This window comes from Delphinapterus leucas, chromosome 6, assembly GCF_059928025.1.
Source record: "Delphinapterus leucas isolate spDelLeu-1000000601 "Yukka" chromosome 6, BTC_Dleu_Yukka2, whole genome shotgun sequence".
Classification (NCBI taxonomy): Eukaryota; Metazoa; Chordata; class Mammalia; order Artiodactyla; family Monodontidae; genus Delphinapterus; species Delphinapterus leucas.
In genome coordinates this window covers 17,203,322-17,226,377 of record NC_143134.1, presented here as the reverse complement: position 1 = coordinate 17,226,377, position 23,056 = coordinate 17,203,322, and the positions used below count along the sequence as shown (strand labels likewise).

At 39.2% G+C, this 23,056-nt stretch overlaps 1 protein-coding gene across 14 annotated transcripts in view; it reads right to left on the bottom strand.

Annotated features, from left to right (window-relative positions):
* KIF13B (kinesin family member 13B) overlaps window positions 1–23,056 on the bottom strand; it is a 230,857-nt gene that overhangs the window by 151,694 nt on the left and 56,107 nt on the right. For all 14 annotated transcript variants that reach the window (XR_016393491.1, XR_016393487.1, XR_016393488.1 and 11 more), the window contains exons 3-8: window positions 16,679–16,691; window positions 11,958–12,018; window positions 9,727–9,819; window positions 8,728–8,908; window positions 4,431–4,518; window positions 1,096–1,230 (exon numbers count right to left, since the gene is read on the bottom strand). Coding sequence is in view for 4 of the 14 variants with exons in the window: in XM_022594943.2 (XP_022450651.2) it covers window positions 1,096–1,230; window positions 4,431–4,518; window positions 8,728–8,908; window positions 9,727–9,819; window positions 11,958–12,018; window positions 16,679–16,691 (571 nt within the window). In the remaining 10 variants the exon portion in view is untranslated. The remainder of the gene's footprint in view (window positions 1–1,095; window positions 1,231–4,430; window positions 4,519–8,727; window positions 8,909–9,726; window positions 9,820–11,957; window positions 12,019–16,678; window positions 16,692–23,056) is intronic.

Here is a 23,056-nt window from a genome sequence, read left to right as displayed (position 1 = left end):
AAAATATGCTCTCAGCAAATGAAAATCTTGCCAAAATGCAGCACTTTGCCAGGGTGATCATTTTAGCTTCTGGTATTTGAAATTGATTCGCTGGAGGGTAGTAATAAAATATGCAAAAGTTCACATAAAAAGTAAGAGGGAAAACACAAATGTATGAGCCAACACAGAAGTTTTCAGTGTGATAGAAGCATACACATCTCTGGCTCTGTTACTTTTCATAAGCTTCAAGTCCAAATGCTCAAAAAATTATTCTACAAATCTAGAATCTTATAGTACAAGTTCCCCAGTATAACTGAGTCCTTCTAACACTTTGCTGTTTAGCAGAAGGTAACACTTCAAAAGAAACTCCACTAAATCAGCTAGAGTATTATTAGCTTATACAGTTTGCCATCAGAGTTAAAAGCTCAAAAAATGCTATGGCAGAGACTATGGGCCATCAGCTTGTATAACTTCTGTTCCAACTTCCTTTATTTGGAGAGGGTGGAGAGCTAAAACCTACATTTCTCAGACTCCCTTGCAGCCAAGGCTCAGGATGTGACTTAGGTTCTGTCAATCACATATTCTTGCTTAAGATTTAGAAGGCAGAAACAAAGTAGAGGTCATCCCCCTCACCCATTTTGGCTTATTTTCTGCTGGCAAGCAGGAGTGTGGATATACGAGTTTTCCTAAAAAGGCATCCCAGCTCACATTCTCCAACTACCAGGGCTCTAAGAAGGTGGCCTCACTGACTCCTGTATCTTGGATCACAGCTCTGGGGTGTGCCTGGAACTCACAGGTCTGGGGGTGGCCTCAGGGGTAGTACCATCCTCACTGGATGAGATCTGTGCTCTTCTGGAGGTTATTCCTAGAGATTTAGTCTAGAAATCACTCCTCAGAAGGTGTACCAACAACTTTGTAATCATCCAATTCCCTCTATTAAATCCCTTTCTGTTTACCTAGAGTAGCTTCTGTTTCTTGTCCTGAGTCCTAACTGATACACATGCCTGGCTAGGACTTTAAGTCATCTAACACCTGAAGGGAATAAGATAAACCATGATCCACTTTAGAAATTAAAAAAAAAAAAAAAAAAAAAGGGTCATGTATCTGAACACCTACCCCAGACTTCACATCATATAAAGTGTGTGTGAGGGTGATTTTGAAGACTGCATGTGATCGGCTGCTCTCCTCATTCATGTTGGTTGCAGCAACTGTACGAGATTTGTTACCTTCAGACATCAAAGATTCAATATCCTAAGTGGAAACAAGTCATAGACACACATTTCATTATCTAATAAACATTAAAACTCTGCTATACTACGAAATGCATTCCAAGTTTCACTACTTAGTCAACCACATTTGGAGTATACATTCTGTTTCTCGATGAACATTATGCCCCACAGAGTACAACAGCCAGCACTATCTCTGAAAACTCAAATAAAATACATTATTTACTGTAGGTGCAGAATAAAGCAACAGCTCTGACCAAGAATTAGAAAAGTTTAGAAGCTACATGTTGAAGTCCCACAAGATGGACAAACATGCCATGCCAATCCTCATCTCACCTAGAAATTTGAAAAACTTTAGCTTATTTAATTATAGTAATAGAAGTTAATTGTTAAATCAAATTAGATTGTATAAATAAACAGCAAACAAAAATCATTTGTAACCCCTTCACACAGGCATAGCATTACATCACCGCACTGGTGTATATCTTACCAGACCTGTTTTTAAAAATGAGGACATCAAGAGACTAATTTTCTGCACAGATTCACTACTTCATTGCCATTATAACTAAAACAGAGACAGCATGATACACTCGAAAGATCATGGGATCTTTGCGGTTTCTTTTTTAATGTTATAAGCTCTAAAACAGTTACTTAAGCAGTCTGAAATCTAGTTTCATAAATAACAATACAGCTATGATATCATCTACCTTACAAGGATTTTAATGAGGAACAAGAAACATACTGTACTTGTGAGAGAGTGTACTAGTTGCCTTCCTTTATCCAGCCTCCTCTTGTTTCCAGTAAAGGAACCCCATCTTTAGCTGAGCACACTGCAGCGGAACTAAGAGACTGCACTTCCCAGATGCCCTTGCAACTCAGCCTGGTGATATGACTAACTTTTAGCGAATGAGACAAAAAGTCACCTGGGAATTCACCTTAAAGGGAATAGGCACACTATCACATGCTGGTTCTGAGCCATCCTGAACTATGAGAACAAGGGCATTACTAAAGACCTGGCTCTATGTGGAAAGCTGGAAGGAATCTAGATCCTAACAGCAGCTTTGGAGTCGCCATACCAGCCCTCTCACCATTCATTCATTTGTTCACTCTAATAAATACAGAAAGCACCTACTACAAGCCAGGTACATTTTAAGATACTGAGGATACATAGGAACAAAACAGATAATAATTCATATTAAAGCACTTAAGTCCTGTTATATTATTTTCAGTTATATGCAGCCAAACATAATCCTAACTGACACATATATATGAAAAACTTTGAAAATAATAAGATTCTATTTTCCTATATAAATGAAAAAGAATAACATTTAAGGACAAATTCAACATGATACATAACAAGCCTCAAAGTAAAAATACTGCAAAAAGAGGTAGAAGTTGGCACCAGAATGGAAAAACAACAAAATGTAAAATTTACAATTTTCTAGATTTTTCCAAATCCATTTTAGATCCATTAAATCTTACAATCCTGACACTTAATGAAAAAGCTTTATTCTATTTAGCCTACATTTTTAAAAAATAAATGTTTCCTGTTTTTTTTTCTTTTAATTAATTAATTATTTATTTATTTATGGCTGCATTGAGTCTTCATTGCTGTGTGCGGGCTTTCTCTAGTTGCGGTGAGCGGGGGCTACTCTTCGTTGAGGTGCACGGGTTTCTCACTGGGGTGGCTTCTCTTGTTGCAGAACTTGGGCTCTAGTAGGGCGTGAGGGGTCAGTAGTTGTGGCATGCAGGCTCAGTAGTTGTGGCTCGCTGGCTCTAGAGCGCAGGCTCTGTAGTTGTGGTATACGGGCTTAGTTGCTCTGCGGCATGTGGGATCCTCCCAGATCAGGGCTTGAACCCGTGTCCCCTGCATTGGCAGGCAGATTCTTAACCACTGCGCCACCACGGAAGTCCCTAGCCTACATTTATTCATTGGTCTCTAATCATCTAGACATTCATTGATCTTTAATCTGTTGTCTCCTACATAAAACTCTTTATTGAATCTTTTAATTTTTTCAATAAAATGTCTTTTTATACTTTCCAATCTCTCTGAGCTCTCAAAAAAATCTTGATCTCTCTCCACTGTTGCAGAAATAAGCTCTCAAATATCATTATTAAAACAACAATACCTAACATTTATATGATACTGTAGAGTTTTCTAAGACTTTTCACATGCACTATCTCATTTGATCTCCTCCAGGAAGCTTTCCTGGATACCACCCTCCTGGACACCTACATATCCACTGAAAGCAGGTATTCCTCCTCCAAACTACCATGAATCCTGAACAATGCATCTCTCACTGCACTTAAAATCATGTTGTTTTACAATACCTTTATAACATCTGTAAGCAACTTGAGGGAATGGACCACCTCATTCATTTTTTATATTTCTTTAGCACTTAGCACAATGCCTGGCATATAACAGGTATTCAATAAATGTTTACTAAATGAAGTAAATAGTGTTTACTAAATGAAGTATCGTTGACCAAATGATAGAATGTGATTAATGAACAAAGGAACTAATGAATCTACCTCAAAAGATAGTCAAGACAATAAAACTAATTTCCATTCTAAAAATTAGGACAAAGAGGCTTGGTGAGATAGAGTAAACAATCCAGAGTCATATAAGAGTCATATGAGAAGACTGTCACCATCAACAGTCTCTGACTCTTAATTCAATGGATATTACATCACAGCTCACCCTACCCCCATTTTCCCAAGGAGGAAAGCCTAACAGATTCACACAAAGCATAACTGTGAAGTTTGAAAATGAAGAGAACTAGTAACTAAAGGTAAAAGAGTGATTCTCTCAAATTAGAAACAGGCTTTGAATTCCAACTACTCAACTCATATTTTATTTCATTAAATCAACAAAATCATAAGCAACATCATTATTTTATGTACTACTACAGAAGAAAAAAATACTGCCATTTATCATTTTAAGATACAATCGTAAGGAATATCACAATTTTAGAGCTCATAAAAATGGGAAAAATGTGTCTCACAATAGATGAATAGGTATGCCTTGCAAATATGTATACCTTCTCTCAAAATTAAACTGACCCAAAGCTTTTTAATAAAGGTTTTTGTAACTTTTTTACAAACTTTTTTGTGACTTATTAAGTGATGCTACCATAATTTTTTTTTCAGCAAAAGATCACAAATTCAACAACAAAAAAATTTGCTACAGCGAATTTTAGTAGTTCACACAAAGGATGTTGTTACCTTGTAGCCTGTGACAGCCAGTTTAGAAAGTCCATCGACATAGGGTCCCAACACACTGTGCTCTCTGACTCTTAACGTTTGACGGCTTCTGTTCAGTAAAAACAAAAGAATCAATTTTTAAACAATTAACCTGTTTAAAAGCCATGCGCAATAAAAATACATACTGAATTCAACAAAGATCCCACATAAGTAGAACAAACAGACTTGATCCCAGAAGAATTTAAACCAAAACTTAAGATCTTGACTAGTAAGAAAAACTTGATAATGTGGTAAAATCTCACATCATTCAAAAGGGTACACTGTGGGATGTCTACTACCACAAAGAATGCAGAGTCAAATAAATACAAACAATCTACTTGTCAGATCACAGAATGTGGCACAAAGAGCAGAAACTCAATAAATGTTAACTGTGCAAAAGAAAGAAAACTACAGACAAAACTCAGTCATGAATAAAGACAAACAAATATAAACAGACAAAAATAAAGACAACAGGCTGAATCTAACAGTGATTTAAAAACATAAAGTTGGACTGTCACAGGGCTGCTAGGTTGTTTTAACACTGAACAAAGATTCATGCTCTTTACCACAATGATAGACTAAAGAGGAAAAAAATATACATGATCATTTCAATAAATGATTTCAATAAACTGAAAAATGATTCAATAAAATTAAATACTCATTCATGATTAAAAAAATAAACCTCTTACAAACAAGGAACTACTAAAACCAGTAGAGGGCACCTGTCAGAAACCTAGAGCATATAGCATACTTAATGATATCAACCAAAAAATATAAAGAATATTTGATGACTGATTCTATGTCAAAAAAGCTCTTCAAAAAATCTAAACATTACAATTCTTTTTTTTGGTTGCACCGTGCAGCTTACAGGATCTTAGTTCCCTGCCCAGGGATTGAACCCGGACCACAGCAGTGAAAGTGCCATGTCCTAACCATTGGACCACCAGGGAATTCCCTAAACATTACAATTTTTAAAAAGAATATTTATTGATGGTGAGATTACAAGTGATTCTTGTTTTATGTAACTTATTATTTTCTAATGATTTGGAATCTTACAGTACCCTAGGATCAACCACCAAAACTTTACTTACTACTATAAAACTGTATATAAAATACATATAGAGGGCTTCCCTGGTGGTGCAGTGGTTGAGAATCTGCCTGCTAATGCAGGGGACATGGGTTCGAGCCCTGGTCTGGGAAGATACCACATGCCGCGGAGCAACTAGGCCCGTGAGCCACAACTACTGAGCCTGTGCGTCTGGAGCCTGCACTCCGCGACAAGAGAGGCCGTGATAGTGAGAGGCCCGCGCACCGTGATGAAGAGTGGCCCCCGCTTGCCACAACTAGAGAAAGCCCTCGCACAGAAACGAAGACCCAGCACAGCAAAAATAAATAAATTAATAAACTCCTACCCCCAACATCTAAAAATAATAATAATAATACATATAGAATATTTGACTTAGAATATATCCAAAGATCAGAACTATTACAACTTTTTTCCTTTCACATTTCCCTTTTTCTTAAAGATAGTGTATATTGCATTATCTCTTGAGTAAAACAATTATATTACTACACAAAGTAGGCAGTGAATTAATAAAATCAGTACTTGAATAAAATAACTAGGTTCTCTCAACTAATCTTTCGCTGAAAAGGAATCACCTTCAGAGTTTTTAATCCATTCACTTTGGCTCTTCAGAAACACTACAAAAATCCTCGAGAAACTTTCATGGAGACAACAACAGCTAACACTTATTGAGCACTTACTATGTGCCAGTAAATGTTCTAAGACCTCAGGTCTATCAACCCAGTCTATCTTCACAACAGCCCTCTGAGGTATTATGTAACGTTATAATCCCTTCTGTACAAGTGAGGCCTAGAAAGCATAAGGAACTTGCCTTGCCCAATAGGTAACAAGTAGAGGACCTAGATCCAGAGCCAGGTGATTCCAAAGCCCATGCTGTCAATTACTAAACTATACACAAGACAAACATATAAGATATTACTAAAGACTATTAGCAAATTGTAGATAGTAAAGTTCAAGCTATTCACATAAGCACTGTGGAATATAAAACATGAAAATGAAGTCAGCTAAGAATTTCTGGGAAGAGTAGGAATTTCTGGGATCTCAAAGAAAGTGATGCTTTTCACAGAAATGAAGGTGCAAGAAAAAGGATTCAAGGCAGAGCCAGAAAAAGTAGAGGGGCACAATTTTTAGCAAGATGTGGCTACCTAGGCCACAACCTTCCTCCCTCTGGACTTCCTTTGGTTCCCTGTTTCAACATCTGTGCATACTGCCCTTTAGCCCCACTGGACAGCTGAGTCACTTTCCAAACCTCTGATTTCTCCACACCTCCATGCTCTGGCACAGGCTGTCCCCTATGCCTGAATCGTTCCCACCCTGCTTCTCAGTGGACAAACTCCTACTCAGTACAAATTTATCAAGCACTCTCTGTAGAATCTTCCCTTCTCCTCCGGGCAAAGGCAGTCACTCCCTCTTTGCTCTCACCTATTTTGTGTGAGCCTCCTTCACGATTTAAAAGCATTATTGCATTGATTCATAACTATTTGTTTCCAAAACTCCCATTCTGTCCACACTGAGCTCTTCATCTATGACTGCAAAGTGCCTGGCATACAGTGATCACGCGATAAATGTTAAGTAAAGTTCTATATAAAAACACTAAGTGCCGGGGGCTGGGGCTTCCCCAGTGGTACAGTGGTTAAGAATCCGCCTGCCAATGCAGGGGATGCGGGTTCGATCCCTGGTCCGGGAACTAAGGGATCCCGGAGCAACTAAGCTTGTGTGCCACAACTACTGAGCCTGTGCTCTAGAGCCCACGAGCCACAACTACTGAGCCCATGCACCTAGAACCCGCGCTCCCCAACAGGAGAAGCCACCACAATGAGAGGCCCGCACGCTGCAATGAAGAGTAGCCCCCGCTCGCCACAACTAGAGAAAGCCTGCACACAGAAACGAAGACCCAACACAGCCAAAAATAAAACAAACAAACAAACAAACACTAAGTGCCAGGAATTCCCTGGCAGTCCAGGGGCCCGGGTTAGATCCCCGGTCGGGGAACTAAGACCCCGCAAGCTGCGCGGCACAGCCAAAAAAAAAAAGGGAAAAACTACTAAGTGCCAATTCAGCCTCATATGAAAGGCCTGCAGATCATTATCTTTGCTAAAGAAAACAGATGCCAGTGAGGAGCTGACAGGTTTAGTTTTCTCTTGATTGAGGGCCGCTGTGACCCACTGCTTCTGAAACCAGCTTTCCTTGATCGTCCTCCTCATCCCAAAATAACTAGACGCGCCCTCGCCATTCTCCGCGCTTTCTATAAGCTTCAGCTCACGTGGCTCTTTGACCTTCCAAATACTGCTCTTACCAGCAATAAGCCACAGGCTGTGGTTTTTATGTTTTTCTCTCCATCGTTGCACTTCCTTAAAATCTGAACTCAGAGAACTCTGTGCAATGCACAAATTTCCTCAGATACCCCTTATCTTCCTCATTAGCCTCAGTTATGACTGCAGACTGCGGACAGCATTCTTGAAGGCTTTCTAATACTTTTAAGCCACTTCTCTTTCAATGCCTACGCCATAAAATTGGACACTTTTCCCCCTTGAGAATCATGAAAATGAACTATCTTGAAGTCCAGGTTTCACTATTTCTGATTATGTCACAGCCTGCAAACAGATGAATTCCATTCGAAATTTCTTGGTTTAAAACAAACAAAAAGCACTCTACTTGATTAAGGATACCAGTTATACTGATATTCAGTAACAACTATCAATACGTATTTTTTGTTTGTGCTTTTGGATATATCTGAGAGAGACGGTATAACCCAAATACATGCTGCTCAACCATGCTTCCCTGCCCCATCTCAGCCCTAGTTCAAAAGCCCAGAACTGGCTACAGGAAACCTCTTAATATAACTAAAAACTAGAAAAATAACTCTTTACTCAAGTTCAGTATAAAACATGTCACTTGGGGCTTCCCTGGTGGCGCAGTGGTTGGGAGTCCGCCTGCCGATGCAGGGAACACGGGTTCATGCCCCGATCTGGGAAGATCCCACATGCCGCGGAGCAGCTGGGCCCGTGAGCCATGGCTGCTGAGCCTGAGCGTCCAGAACCTGTGCTCCGCAATGGGAGAGGCCACAACAGTGAGAGGTCCGCGTACCGCAAAAAAAAAAAAAAAAAAAAAAAAAAAAAAAATTTCACTTAAGCCAATTTATTAAGTCTGTTTTAGTCCATAATACCACAACATTAAAGTCTCAAAGTCATTTACCCTTTGGGATCAAGAAGGTCTCTAACTTTTTCATTGTAAATTTCCATATAGGACACTTCTACTTTAAAACTCTGCTCTTCGTTTTCCTCTTTCTGGGTTCGTTCAAAGAGTCCACTGCAAAGTCTTGGGATTAATCCAGGTTGGTCAGCTGTGCCCATCATGGTGTAAGATTTTCCAGATCCTAAAAAATGGAAATCATAGTTATTACTGTCTCCTTGAGAAGTTTAAATACACAGCCCTCTTTCCATTGCTCATAATAAAATCCTAGCACTTAGCAAAATGTCCCAAATAAGGAATATACCCAAATATAATGATGACACTAGTAAGTAGAGAAGCTTTCCAATTATACATGTAGAAGTCAGAAGTCCACATCCGTTAGGAAGAAAATAAAAACCTTCTTTAACTATCATCATACGTAAAAAAAAAAAAAAAAAAAGACCTAAAACGACTGAAAAATTGTGAGGTAGGAATAGTTTCCTAAAATTGAACTGGAAAGATCCATATGATGAATACTACGTGCCTGCTTCCAACCACTAATCATAGCATAAAAAATGTACGTTATCCCTACAGGCCCCAGAGCAAATTAACTTACTACCACTACCCTTTGGCAACAGTGTAGAAATCAGAGTCATCTTATTTTTCTACTACAAAATTATTTTCTATGTACCAAAAACACATATTCATTAAAGAAAATTTAGAAAGCATAGGAAAATAGAGGAAAAAATTAAATCACTCATAGTCCTAACAAGTCTTGAAAATATCATAACCATTTTTCCATGAAGAATAGTTTTCAATTGGACAAGTTATACAATATACCCTTATAAAAGTGACTCCTTCACTTTAAATAGATTTCTTTCCTGTTGACCACAGAGGTATAGAAGTCAAAACACTCCTTTATCAATCACAACTGATAAGATGCTAGCAATATGTATTCTTTTTGGGTTTTTTTTTGTTAGGATCTTTAAAGTTTAAAAATAAAACAGATTATTTAACAATTACCAGTCTGTCCATAGGCAAAGATACATGCATTGTAGCCATCAAAAGCATTCTGAAGGATATTCTCCCCAAGGCACTTGAAAACATCATCTTGACCTGAAAGAATGACAGAGAAAAAGGTCGGATGTTTTAAGCCAAAACTACATATGAACAATTAAAAAAACAAAAAACAAACATAACTCTCAAAAATGCACTTTTTTTCTCAGCTTGTTTATCTACCAAACAAGATTTTTAAACTTGATGAGTGCTTCCAAAGGCTTATGTCTTTCAGAAATATCTAGTTATTAGCACATAACAGAAAATGAGTGAAAAGTTCCTGATAATATGAACTTAAATCAACACCGGCCAAAAAAAACCAATGAACTGCTAATTTTATAAACAATGATTATAAATATCTGAAATGTATACTTGGGACCTAGGTGGATCTGAATTTAACTATGTACCACTCAGCCAAAGCTTTATTCAGTGTGTACTAAAGTTCAAAATAATCATATATATCAATTCCCTCTCCTTTTCCTCAATGATAATGTTTAATTACAGGGTCTACAATACATACCAGCTGGGAGAGGGAGGAAGGTCTGGGACATTTCTTCTAGCTTTCAACCATGGACATAAATAGTAGGGTCCAATTCCCCTCCACAGGCTAAATTAAATATGTCAATAACCAAACGTGGCCTTGACAAGTTATTCAACCTCTTTGGGCCCTGAACATAATATGAAAGAACTGGATGCTGTTATGCTTGTTACATTTTGAACGCTATAAACAGCATTCCATTAGGCCTCACTTTCTAGCTCATTTACAAGATCCATTCATCCTCATCACACTTGTGATTCTGAAGCAATCCTCAGAGTCATCACTGGGCCAGCCAGCCCAAATTAACCTTAACTTTTGGAAAGAGCTGTAGTACTACTGTTTTTCATGATAAAGGCCAATACAATATTTAAAAGATTGCTTAGAAATGGGTGTCATAAGCAGTTAGGAATAAAGGAAATATATGGTTATCATTGTAGTCTTTTTTTTTTAATTTGGCTGTCACTGTAGTCTTTTTTTTTTTTTTTTTTTTTTTTGCGGTACGCTGGCCTCTCACTGCTGTGGCCTCTCCTGTTGCGGAGCACAGGCTCTGGACGCGCAGGCTCAGCGGCCATGGCTCATGAGCCCAGCCGCTCTGCGGCATGTGGGATCTTCCCAGATCAGGGCACGAACCCGTGTCCCCTGCATCGGCAGGTGGACTCTCAACCACTGTGCCACCAGGGAAGCCCCTGTCGCTGTAGTCTTAAACTTGTAGTGAAAAGGGGCTTGAGACAGTCATCATTGAGGAGAATAAAAGAATAGACTCCCAGAGCAAATTTAGAGAGGATATGGCATATTCCTCTCCATTAAAGAGGGAAAAGGGGGACTTCCCTGGTGATCCAGTGGTTAAGAATCCACCTTCCAATGCAGGGGATACAAGTTCGATCCCTGGTCGGGGAACTAAGATCCCACGTGCCGCGGAGCAACTGAGCCCTAATGCCTCAACTACTGAGCCCGTGTGCCTCACCTAGAGAGAAGCCCACGTGCCACAACAAAGAGCCTGCTTGCTCTGGAGCCCAGCACCACAACTAGAGAGAAGCCCACGCACCACAAGGAAGAGCCTGTGTGCCGCAATGAAAGATCCCACATGCCACAACGAAGATCCTGCATGTCACAACAAAGATCCTGCATGCCACAACAAAGATCCTGCATGCCACAACAAAGATCCTGCAACTAAGACCCACCTCAGCCAAAAATAAAAAAAAAAAAAAAAAAAGAAAAAGAGTGAAAAGGGACACTGAAAGCCTGAGTGATTTACTGAAAGTCAGAGACAGGAGTGGAGCTTGGATTAAGCTCAAGGTTTCCTTTCCTCCTTGGCTAGAGTTCTTTCATTACACCAAGCTGCCTCTCTAGACCATATTACAAACATCTAAGGGAATCTACGTAGCTACTGCATGCCATGGTCGTGTATAAGGCCCAGGGATGCGTGTAAGACAACCTCAACTGTGTACGCTGTTAATCTAACTTTATCATCTTATACCAACAACAGTATACCATGAATCTCCCATTTCCCAATCAAAGTTAAAACTCTAATAGCAAAGACTGGAGGGAGTTCTCTATGTAGTTTCTAAAATTACACAAAATACTACTATGATACTTTATAGGAAAAACACTAAAACACCTTTCTATATTATCAGTAGTTAATAGGATGCTGGACTCTTACCTGCATACTTTTCTCTGACAGATTCATCCATAGACCAGAAACAATGATCATATGCAAATACCTGTTGAAAAACAAAAATAATAAAGTTTGCATTAAGAACAAAACTGTAACATACTTATAATGTTATAACAATGTCATGACACTGATAACATTGTTCATAACAGTGAAATAAAAACTTCCTGTCTTACAATGGAGGTTAGTTATTTATGGTACAGTCTTACAATAGGCAAGTAAGCACCCTATAGATGATATAGATCTTTATTTCACATGGAAAACTTTTCACAATGTTAAGTGAAAAGGGAGGAGGTTACAAAGCAATATGTATAATATGATGGCTATTAGACACACACACAGTTACATATATAAAAGATTACTGCACGATAAGATTAGTGATATCTTTGTTTTCTTCTTTATGCTTTTATGTATTCTCTACATTCTTTTCTCATCAGAGAAAACAAAGATTTTTTTTTAAATAAAATGTAAAGATGGTTACTACAGCATGTTGAGAACGCATATTCTTTAAATAAACTATAACATGCCCATGGTCGATACTGTGTAGCTTCAAGAGCATAGAAGACTAAGATTCATATATTAATGTAAAAGCTATGAAAGTCTGGACCATGATCTCATATCTGTACAAAAATCGACACACATAAAAAGTAGGAAGAATATACATTGGAAATATTAGTAATACATATTGCTACTTTATGGGATATCACAAACGATTTGTTTCAATCTTTTATTTTACTACTTTCTAAAATACGTTTGTTTTTTTTTTACTTTCAAAAGTCTTTTTCACCGATTATATTTTTAATTTTTTGGATTTCACGTTTTACAATTTAGTCTTTTTAAGGATTTTAAGTGTTTTTAAATTCATTTCAGTTTGCATTTCAAACTCCCACTTTTGGAGTTTGTTGCCTCACTTCCTGATGACAGGTTTCCTCTTGTGCTTTATATGTTAGTTTGCAAGTACATCTGAATTGGGAGTTTGCATTTTATGGTTTACATGATTGCCTGTTTTTTTCCTCCCCCTTTGGCCCCCCCATTACATGAATAGTTACACTGCCACTCCCAGCTACTGAAGCCCAGATCTGGGTCCTTCCAAAGCCCAATGTCTCTACTCCCTCCTACTTAACACAGAAATTGGCTCAATGTTGGTGGCCAGAAATCCTTTTTTCTTTTAATATATATACTTTTTTTTCCTAAATTTATTTATTTATTTATTTTTGGCTGCGTTGGGTCTTCGTTGCTGTGCACGGGCTTTCTCTAGTTGCGGCAAGTGGGGGCTACTCTTCGTTGTGGTGCATGGGCTTCTCACTGTCACGGCTTCTCTTGTTGCGGAGCACAGACTCTAGGCGCGTGGGCTTCAGTAGTTGTGGCACTTGGGCTCAGTAGTTGTGGCTCGTGGGCTCTAGAGCACAGGCTCAGTAGTTGTGGCACACGGGCTTAGTTGCTCCACGGCATGTGGGATCTTTCCGGACCAGGGCTCAAACCCATGTCCTCTGCATTGGCAGGCGGGTTCTTAACCACTGCCCCACCAGGGAAGCCCCAAAAATCTTTTTTTAAGCCTTCTTTCCTGATGGAGCCTCACCCAAATCAGTTTTCTCATGGTGAGCATCTCTGGTCCTCAACCCATACATAGGATCCCCTCTAGTCTGCAAGGGTTGAACCTCCAATCCTCCAAAAACCTGTGTCTGATCTCAAGGCCCAGTAAATACGCTACTTCAGCCCCAGCCTGCTGCTGGTCCCTGCAGTGACATATGTTGTTTTTGAATATAATGACATGATTTTAATATTTTTAAATGTCTTATCTGTCCCTGCTATGAGTTTGGAATTGGCAGAAGAATGTTTCTGTGTGAACTCACAAGGCTATCATGTGGACCAGAGGTCTAAGAGTTACATTTTTTTAAAGAGGAAATTAGATTAGGATGGTAAATTAAGTATGCATGCCTATATCCACCTCTACTTGAAATTAACACAAAATGATGGAGAGAGGGAGGGAAAGAGCCTAAAAGGGAAAGAAGCAGGGAAAGGAGAGCAAGTTTTTGAAATCAAGATTGCTTGCTTATACCTGGACCAGAAACTGAGAAGCCCTGAAAAACAGTTGCAATGAGACTGGTGCGGTGTGAGATGGGGACCACAGGGAGAGCACAGGCCAAATCACGGCAGGAGGAGATGGCTGCAAAGCTAAGAGCAATTCCAGGAGTGCAGCAGGAAAACAGCTCAGTGAGTGGCTAGGGGCCCTGGGGGCAACCGAAAGGGCAACTGGCTAGAAACACCTTTAGAGCAAGGAAGGATCAGAACACCCACATCTTTGTGCAAAACAGTGGCACGAGGCATTTGTTCCCTGGGGTGGGGCAGTGATGGGGAAGCAAGGCCAAAAAGGTAGGCAGAAGCCCAATGACGGACAACACCCCGGAGGAGGTGGGAACCCTGGAGCCCAGAAGCCATCCACCCAGCCTCAGCACTATGTGGTACATTACTAATCCTCAACATTTTTCCAGAGCTAAACATGTGTCTGTCAACAGTGGTGGCTCCCTATGTTAGCAATTCTCCAACAGAAAGGGGAGGAAAAGAAGAAGGAAGATGGAAGGTGGCCCCAAAGGACTGTGGACCAAAACCTCCAGCAGGGGCTGCTTTTCCAGCTACACTAGTCAGCAGGGAGAGATTAAAGAAGATGTGAAGCTCAAATTAAGTTTCTTCTGTTCTAACGTTCAGCTCTCATCTCTCAGCACTTTATTTGATTCTGCTCTTACCAAGCTTAAGTGGACACCATCCTGATTCTTTGCTTGTAAGCTTAGCTCACACTTGAACAGTCCATCTGTATGAACATCTCAGAGATCAGGCTCTAAATGGCACTCCTCTCCCTACGACTGTGGGTTTTTCCTTTCTTTTCTTTCTTTTTTGAATTCAGGGAGTTGGGCTTCCCTGGTGGCGCACTGGTTGAGAATCTGCCTGCTAATGCAGGGGACACGGGTTTGAGTCCTGGTCTGGGAAGATCCCACATGCCGCGGAGCAACTAGGCCCGTGAGCCACAACTACTGAGCCTGCGCGTCTGGAGCCTGTGCTCCGCAACAAGAGAGGCCACGATAGTGAGAGACCCGCGCACCGCGATGAAGAGTGGCCCCCGCTCGCCGCAACTAGAGAAAGCCCTCGCACAGAAACGAAGACCCAACACAGCCAAAATAAATAAATTAATAAACTTCTACCCCCAACATCTTCTTAAATTCAGGGAGTTCTTTCACAATTCTTGTTCTCAATTCCAGTAGAGAAGCTACCATTAAAGTAACCGCAACAACAGCTGATACTACACGGGAGGCCCTGGGGTACAAGGAAGTCAAGAAGCTGGTAACCTGCAGGTGGGGAGCTGGGAGCTGAACCCAGCCTTTGAGCGCTCTGTCTACTCCCCACCAGGCCCTTCACCACAGGCTGGATTCGCTCTCTTCCCCAGTTACAGGAAGGTGCCACAGCCTGGTACAAAGTTGGGAACTAGGAATGCTTAGTTCTTGTTTACTAACAACACTGAATGGTCCTCTTTAAGTTTCAGGAAGTTTGTAAATTATTACAGGTATCTTCCAGCCACAGATTTCCTAAAGCAGACAAGCCCTTTTCTTTCTAAATAAACATTTTTCCTTTAAAATTAAAAAAAAAAACTTTTTCTAAGTCACAGAGAAGAAACACACATTCATTATAACAAGTCAAATAACACCAAAACATAAGGAATAAAGGTCTCCCATTCACCAAGCGTTTTCTCCTTAGAGGGAACCACCATGTTAATTAGTGTGGTGTTGGCCCTTCCATATTTTTTACGTCAACACATTTTCCCTAAACGTTAAGATACAGTTGAATTAAATAAAACATGAATAGTTTTTAAATAGTCATGTAATGTTTCCTCACATTTTTACTGCAATCTCCAGCCTCTGTTCCATCAAAAATTAAGAAAACAAAAATAATCTGGCATCTTTTCACAGAAAAGGTAAAACTAATGAAATTAGTTCTACATATATAAAGAAGTCAGTGCCATATTAAACTTCTTTTTTTTAATCATTCAGAGTCCCAAGTGACAAGTCTATACATACTTTAGCAACAATAATAGAAAATGGAATTACAGTTCAACCACGGACTCTTAAACCAAACTCCAAGAATGTAGATAAAAATCTAAATTTCCTGGAAAATTCCAGGGAATGATCAATTCAATAATACAGTCCTTGTGCCTACTTTGGCACAACTACATTTCCTAAGAGATACAGGAACTGACCCACCCCACCGAAGTTTCTTTAGAATCTGGGCTCAAATCTCAGATGAAAGCATATTCCCTTAAGGAAGCTGTGGGCCAGGGCAGGTTTCTGTTGGCCTGAGAATGTGTCCCCAGCTGTCCCAGGAGCAACATGGATGAGTCTGCCTGCTATGGTTCTGACCACAGTATGGGACGAGCAGTTTCGAGCCAATCCACGGCGAACAGCAGGGCACAAAAGGAATCTGTGTTGCAGTTGCCAGGAGACTGGACAGAATTGGTCAAAGTACAAATACAGCTTTTCTATAAACCTCTTACACCAATAAATGGCTTTGGATTTATGAACAGGCTGACAGCTTGCATTATTATTTTTTTTTTTATAAAAATGCCAGAGAAAATTTTTATTTTTGAGAAGAAAATTACCAGTACTTCAAAAATATGCCCATAAGACCTTTACAAGCATCACATAATAAACCAAATCTCTTACCTTTGGCTGGCTTCTGAGTTCCCAAAAGAGATGTCATCAATGACATGAAAGAAAAGAGAAAGGGTTTAAAATTTTTTTTTTAGTTAGAAGATGCTTTTTGAAGGGTAAAACAATAAACATCATGTAAATCTTTATTAAGAATATAAAATATTAACTTTGAAATCATATAGCAATTTGAAATAAAGGATAAATTAATACCTATTAGCTAGTAGGATAGAATGCTAATTATAGAAAACTAACGTATCTCTCAGGTAGAAGAAAGATTATCTGAGCACCGGATAATTTTTAAAGTCCTAATATTTCTGCTTTCTACCTTTTACTTATCCTTGTATACAACTTGTAAATATTTTTTTTTTAATTCTTTACTTTTTAGCATCTGATCTTACTTCCAAGCAGTCTCCTCTGCTTTGATAAAGCAGCAGCTCACTCTCTATCTATATAGAACCTTCTGCCAAAAACCTCTGTTCTAAGAAAAAAAGGTTAAAGGAACAATTAATTTTTTTAAATTTTTATTTATTTATTTTGGCTGTGCTGGGTCTTCATTTCTGTGCCAGGGCTTTCTCTAGTTGCGTCAAGCGGGGGCCACTCTTCATCGCGGTGCGCGGGCCTCTCACTATCGGGGTCTCCCTTGTTGCGGAGCACAAGCTCCAGACGCGCATGCTCAGTAGTTGTGGCTCACGGGCCTAGTTGCTCCACGGCATGTGGGATCTTCCCAGGCCAGGGCTCGAACCCGTGTCCCCTGCATTGGCAGGCAGATTCTCAACCACTGCACCACTAGGGAAGCCCAGGAACAATTAATGTTTTGCCGGTGAGTGACCAGTTATTCACTTATTACTTATTCCTCTATGCTGACCCAGGTGCCTCCAACCTCCCTCCCTCTGAAAATGCCACTGGCTTACATCTCCTCAGGGTACAGGAATATAACTCAATCCAGTATAATTTTAAGATAGTTTTAAACTTAGAAGCTGTAAGAGAAGCACACAGAGCTCCCTTTACGCAAACTCACCAATTGTTAATATTGCCACGGCTGCTATGCCATTCTTCCCCCCCCTCCCCTCTTCTATACACACACCCACACACATTATTTTCTCTTGATCATCTGAAGGTAAGTTACAGACATGCGCCTTCAGCCCTAAACACTTCAGTGTATAACTCATAAAAACAATGATGTTCACTCACACAACCATGGGAATAACTGGCCCTTCTCAGAGGATCCAAATGCCAAGTGAAACCTGAAACTTGAAAGGAAACTGTACATGGAAATACTTCAAATGTCTGGACATCTTGTGCCTTTGTCTCATAAAATTTTCTTCTAAATTTAATATTTATTTGTATCAAATGATTTCAGATAAGAAGACTAAATTACCAAGGAAAGTAGCAAATGAGTGACACTTGTCTAACAGATTTTGGAGTAACGGCCAATGTGACTAACACATAAAAGAAAATAATTTCTCTGGGATAGGAGATATGGGGAAACTTCCAAACAAAAAGACCTGGGAAATACCAGTAGAGATGACTAACATACGCTATCATCGTTTTGTAGGTATTTATAAGCAAAGAAGAATCTCATCAGTTTCAGAAGGCACAGTTACAAGCCCAGCTGGAGGAAAGAACAGAGCCAGTATATATGAAATGCCCACATTAGGCCAGGTACATTGTATGCTACTTCATTTAACTTTCACAATAACTTTGAAAGGTGCTATTATCATTCCAGTTTTACAGATGAAAAACTTAAGGCTCAAGAGTTAAATGAGCTGTCCAAGACACAATAATAATCAGTGATGAATCTGGGATGCAAAAGTAGGTCTTCCGAATCCCAAGTCCATGTTTTCTTCCTCTCCCACACTGGTCAAAACAGTCTCGTCAAGTTTCTCCTAGACTTAAGAATCTATGAGTCATACATTAACAACTGCGCTCCTGGTAACAGAAACATTTCCCAATGTATTAATTTCCTCCATTCTAATTATTATCCAATAAAAGGTCACCACTTGGTGCTTATGCCAGTGTAAGTTTACTTATTCATTATATTTATAAAAACTCCAGACTGTCTTTTCTGAGAGGAAAAATAAGATGTTTAGCATGATATTTTAAGTAAAACATTTTTATACAAAAATCAGCTCTTCCTAAAAGACAACCAACAAATACGAAATTCAACAATATATGATACACAGCAGAAGAATCCATGGGACTAACCTGAATGTAGAACATGATAATAAAAACAGAAACAAACCAGTAAATTAATTACAGAGCTAAGTTTCCAGCTAGGGATTCTGGTGGCTCTAACAGTAATGCTCAAATAACCTACAGAGCCATTGGAAACCCAAAGATGTAATTACAGCTCTGTACAAAAATAAATAAGTAAATTAATTAATTAAACAAAACCTTTCAACTTGTAGCTGCAATCCAATACGGCAATGCCTCACTATTCCAAAATCCCTTATTTAGAAACCTCAGCTAGCCAGATCACAGTGGAGATTTAAGAAGCAGAGAAAACCAGCCCCTTGACCAATCAAAAGAGATGTCATAAAGTAGAAGCATGAGAGTCTGAATTTCTGAGTTTCTGCTGTTGTTGTTACTTAAGTTCATTTTGAATTTCCACACTTACAAAAAGTTCCAAAAACAGTACAAAGAACTCCCGTGTACCCTTCACCCAGCCTCTCAAAATGATAACATCTTATTAAAACCACAGTTACAATTATCAAAACCAGGAAATTAACCATCAACACAAGATTTATGAAATAATCTAGAGCCAACCTTACACAAATTTCTTCCCAACTGCCCCCCTGATGTCCTTTTTCAGGTCCAGGATCACACACTGCAGTTGTCACGCCTCCTCCAACTGGGGACGGTTTGTCTCTCATGACCCTGACACCTGGAGAGTCCTGGGCAGTTATTCTGTAAAATGTCCCTCAATCTGGGTTTGTCTAATGCTTCCCCATGACTAAATTCACATTATGCGTTTTGACAGGCACCAAAGAAGCAATGTTGTGCCCTTCTAAGTACATCAATACCGGAAGGCACATCACTATGGAGAACAGTATGGAGGTTCCTTAAAAAACTAAAAATAGGATTGCCATATGATCCAGCAATCCCACTCCTGGGCATATATCCAGAAAAGACAAAAACTCTAATTTGAAAGATACACACACACCAATGTTCACAGCAGCACTATTTAAAATAGCCAAGACATGGAAGCAACCTAAATGTCCATCGACAGATGAATGGATAAAGAAGACATGGTACATATATACAATGGAATATTACTCAGCCATAAAAAAGAATGAAATAATGCCATTTGCAGCAACATGGATGGGCCGAGAGATTATCATACTAACTGAACTCAGAAAGAGAAAGACAAATATCATATATCACTTACATGTGGAATCTTAAAGAATGACACTAATGAATGTATTTACAAAATAGACTCACAGACACAGAAAACAAACTATGGTTACCAAAAGGGAAGGGAGGGGAGGGATAAATTGGGAATTTGGGATTAACGAATATACACTACTATGTACAAAAATAGATAAACAACAAGGTCCTACTGTATAGCACACAGAACTATACTCAATATCTTGTAACAGCCTATAATGGAAAAGAATCACTTTGCTGTACACCTGAAATACTGTAAATCAACTATACTTCAATAAAAAAAAATACCAGAAGGTACATGATGTTGTCCAAATCTCACTGCTCATGACGGTAACTCTGGTCACTGGTTACAGTTGTATATACCAGGTCTCTCCACTGTAACATTACTAGTTTTTCCTCTGTACCCTTCTTGGGGCGGGGGCGGTGATATTTTAAGACCATGTAAGCACCCTTTCTCATCATACTTTCACCCATGGATTTTAGCATCCATTGATGAGTCTTGCCCACAACAATTACCGTTCCCCAAATTGTGATTGTCTAGTTACTGCGATGTTAACAGCCCAGGTGGATCAAGATGGGTAGATGTGCTTTTTAGGAAGGTGATGTTTCAGAAGACAACAAATGATTTGATTACATATTTTGTAGTTTTATTTTATTTTATTTTAGGCCGTGCCATGCAGCTTGCAGAATCTTAGTTCCCTGACCAGGGATCGAAACCGGGCCCCCTGCGGTGGAAGCGTGGAGTCCCTAACCACTGGACCACCAGGGAATTCCCTGATTACATATTTTGGATAGAACTGTTTCTGTGAATAAGCTAGTCACCTCCTCCTTTTTACTCACCTGGTTTAGGAGCTTGTGCTCACTTCTCTTTTCAATAATAAATTACACTATAAAATTAAGTCAAATTAAAGTCCTAATCTTTAGAATGCCACAATATGAAGAAGAAATTTAGTGATTATTTTATATAAGTTAATGATCTTTGGGAATTTTTATCAATACTTCTGACCATGACAAAAATAAAATTGATATTGAGTCCAAAAATAAACCACAAAGTACTGTATATGTGTAAAACAAAACTATATCAGAACTATGAGTTATAAATCAATTACTGCTGTCAACTACCAAAATCAAACGTTATATCCAAATATCATCACCTCTTTTAACTTTAAAGATTTAAGTTTCTGAAACGTTCACAATTAGAAATATCTGGAATCTCTGTTTTAACAAGATCCCACTCCAACCCGTTCTATAACAGATGTGGTAACATCACAAAGAGTTTATTCTAATACGGCCATACTATATAAAGATATTGTTTCCTTTTCGGACTTAAGCTGGCAGTACCAGCAACCAAACAACAATCTGCGTGATGATCGTTATTTTTTCTTTGTCACCCCTCCCCCGATGTGCTTTTCCATATAAGGAATAAAGCTGACCTGAGTAAAAATTTAGACACTGACTAGACTCACAGAGGAGATTCATCAGTCTTTGCTGATCTAGCTAACTTGAAGAAGTACAAATATCACTAAAAGCCCTGGTCACTGTCTCCCCAACATTTAGAATACTACATTCAATTTTGAAGAATAAATTTTAAAAGCATCACTGATAAAGTAGACTATCTTGGAGAATAGCATTCCAGATGCAGAGACAGATAAAATCAAAGAACTAGAAACATGCAGCCTGGACCAGGGAAGACTAAAACAAGACATGATGCCATCTTTGGTAGGATCTACTAAAGAAAGTTAAAAGAAAAGGGATAGCTCTTTAATATAAGAATAGTTAGCACTGTGTTAAACAGCCAGCTCACCATTCGTGGAATTATCTGAAGAGAGAGCAGGAAAGCATTTGAGGAGGATGTTGTAGAAGGAATGAGAAGTTACGCTGGATTACTTGTATAGCTCTTTATTTACAATGAGAAAGCAAACAGTAAGCATTCAACAAGTTATATTCAATATTTCTATCAGGGACACGTGCAGACCACTGGAACATCAGAGGTAACCCAAGCTACAGTTCGAGCATTACCTCCCACATCACACCCCTAGAAGAGTCCTCCTCTCCAGTGAGCTACTGTCCTTCCTGCATCCACACGCCGACACTCAGATGATGCCATCCCTCTAACAACTCTGTTTGTTCAAGCCCTACTCATGTGGGGAAAAGCTCGGATCAAATTCTATCTCCCTCAAGAAGCCTTCCATAAGAACCCCAACCAAAAGTGAGTTCTCCTTCCCCCATTCCCCCTCTAAGTCAGAACTCTCTACTGCTCATGCATTACCCATCATTCTCACATTATATAAACTTTTTAATATAAATGGGTCATATCCTCAACTAGACTACAAGCTTCTGAAGGACAGAGTGTGCCTTCTGGCATTTATCAGCGTCCAACACAAGGCTTTCTGATTCAGCTAATGCTGTTTAAGCTCTCTAGGTGACCTGGCCCCTCCCTCTATCTCAACCACATCTTGGACCATCTTCCTTTCACTCACTGGCCTTTTCTAATTGGCCCAGTGTACACAGTTTTCTAGTCTCGGGGCTCTCATTCATGATTTTCTTTCTGCCTTGAAATCTTGAGGCTAACTCCTACTCATTTGTCGTTTCTCAGCTTAGGTATTATTTCTCTACATGTATCTTTCTTAAACATCCAATCTAAATTAAGTCATTTATGTTATTCTCAATCACAGTATTCCTGATAGAATAAAAACATTTCTACCACCATCTCTGCTCTCTAAAATCATCTCCAAAACAATAAAGCAAACAAGAAACAAATACAAATTGAATCTTCAATGAAACTAGGAGATAGCTATAAATGAAATATATTATGTGAAGACAGAAAATGCATCCACAGAATGCCAGGAAGGGTCAGAAATGAGTGGTGCTGAGTATCCCAGAAGATGCGGAGGAAGGGGGCCTAAAAAACAGTAAGATCATTCAGGTCACTACCTCTGATATATATCCTTGGAGAAACTTCTTTAAATCAAGACGAAAGACAACTCTCTCCAATTAAAATCT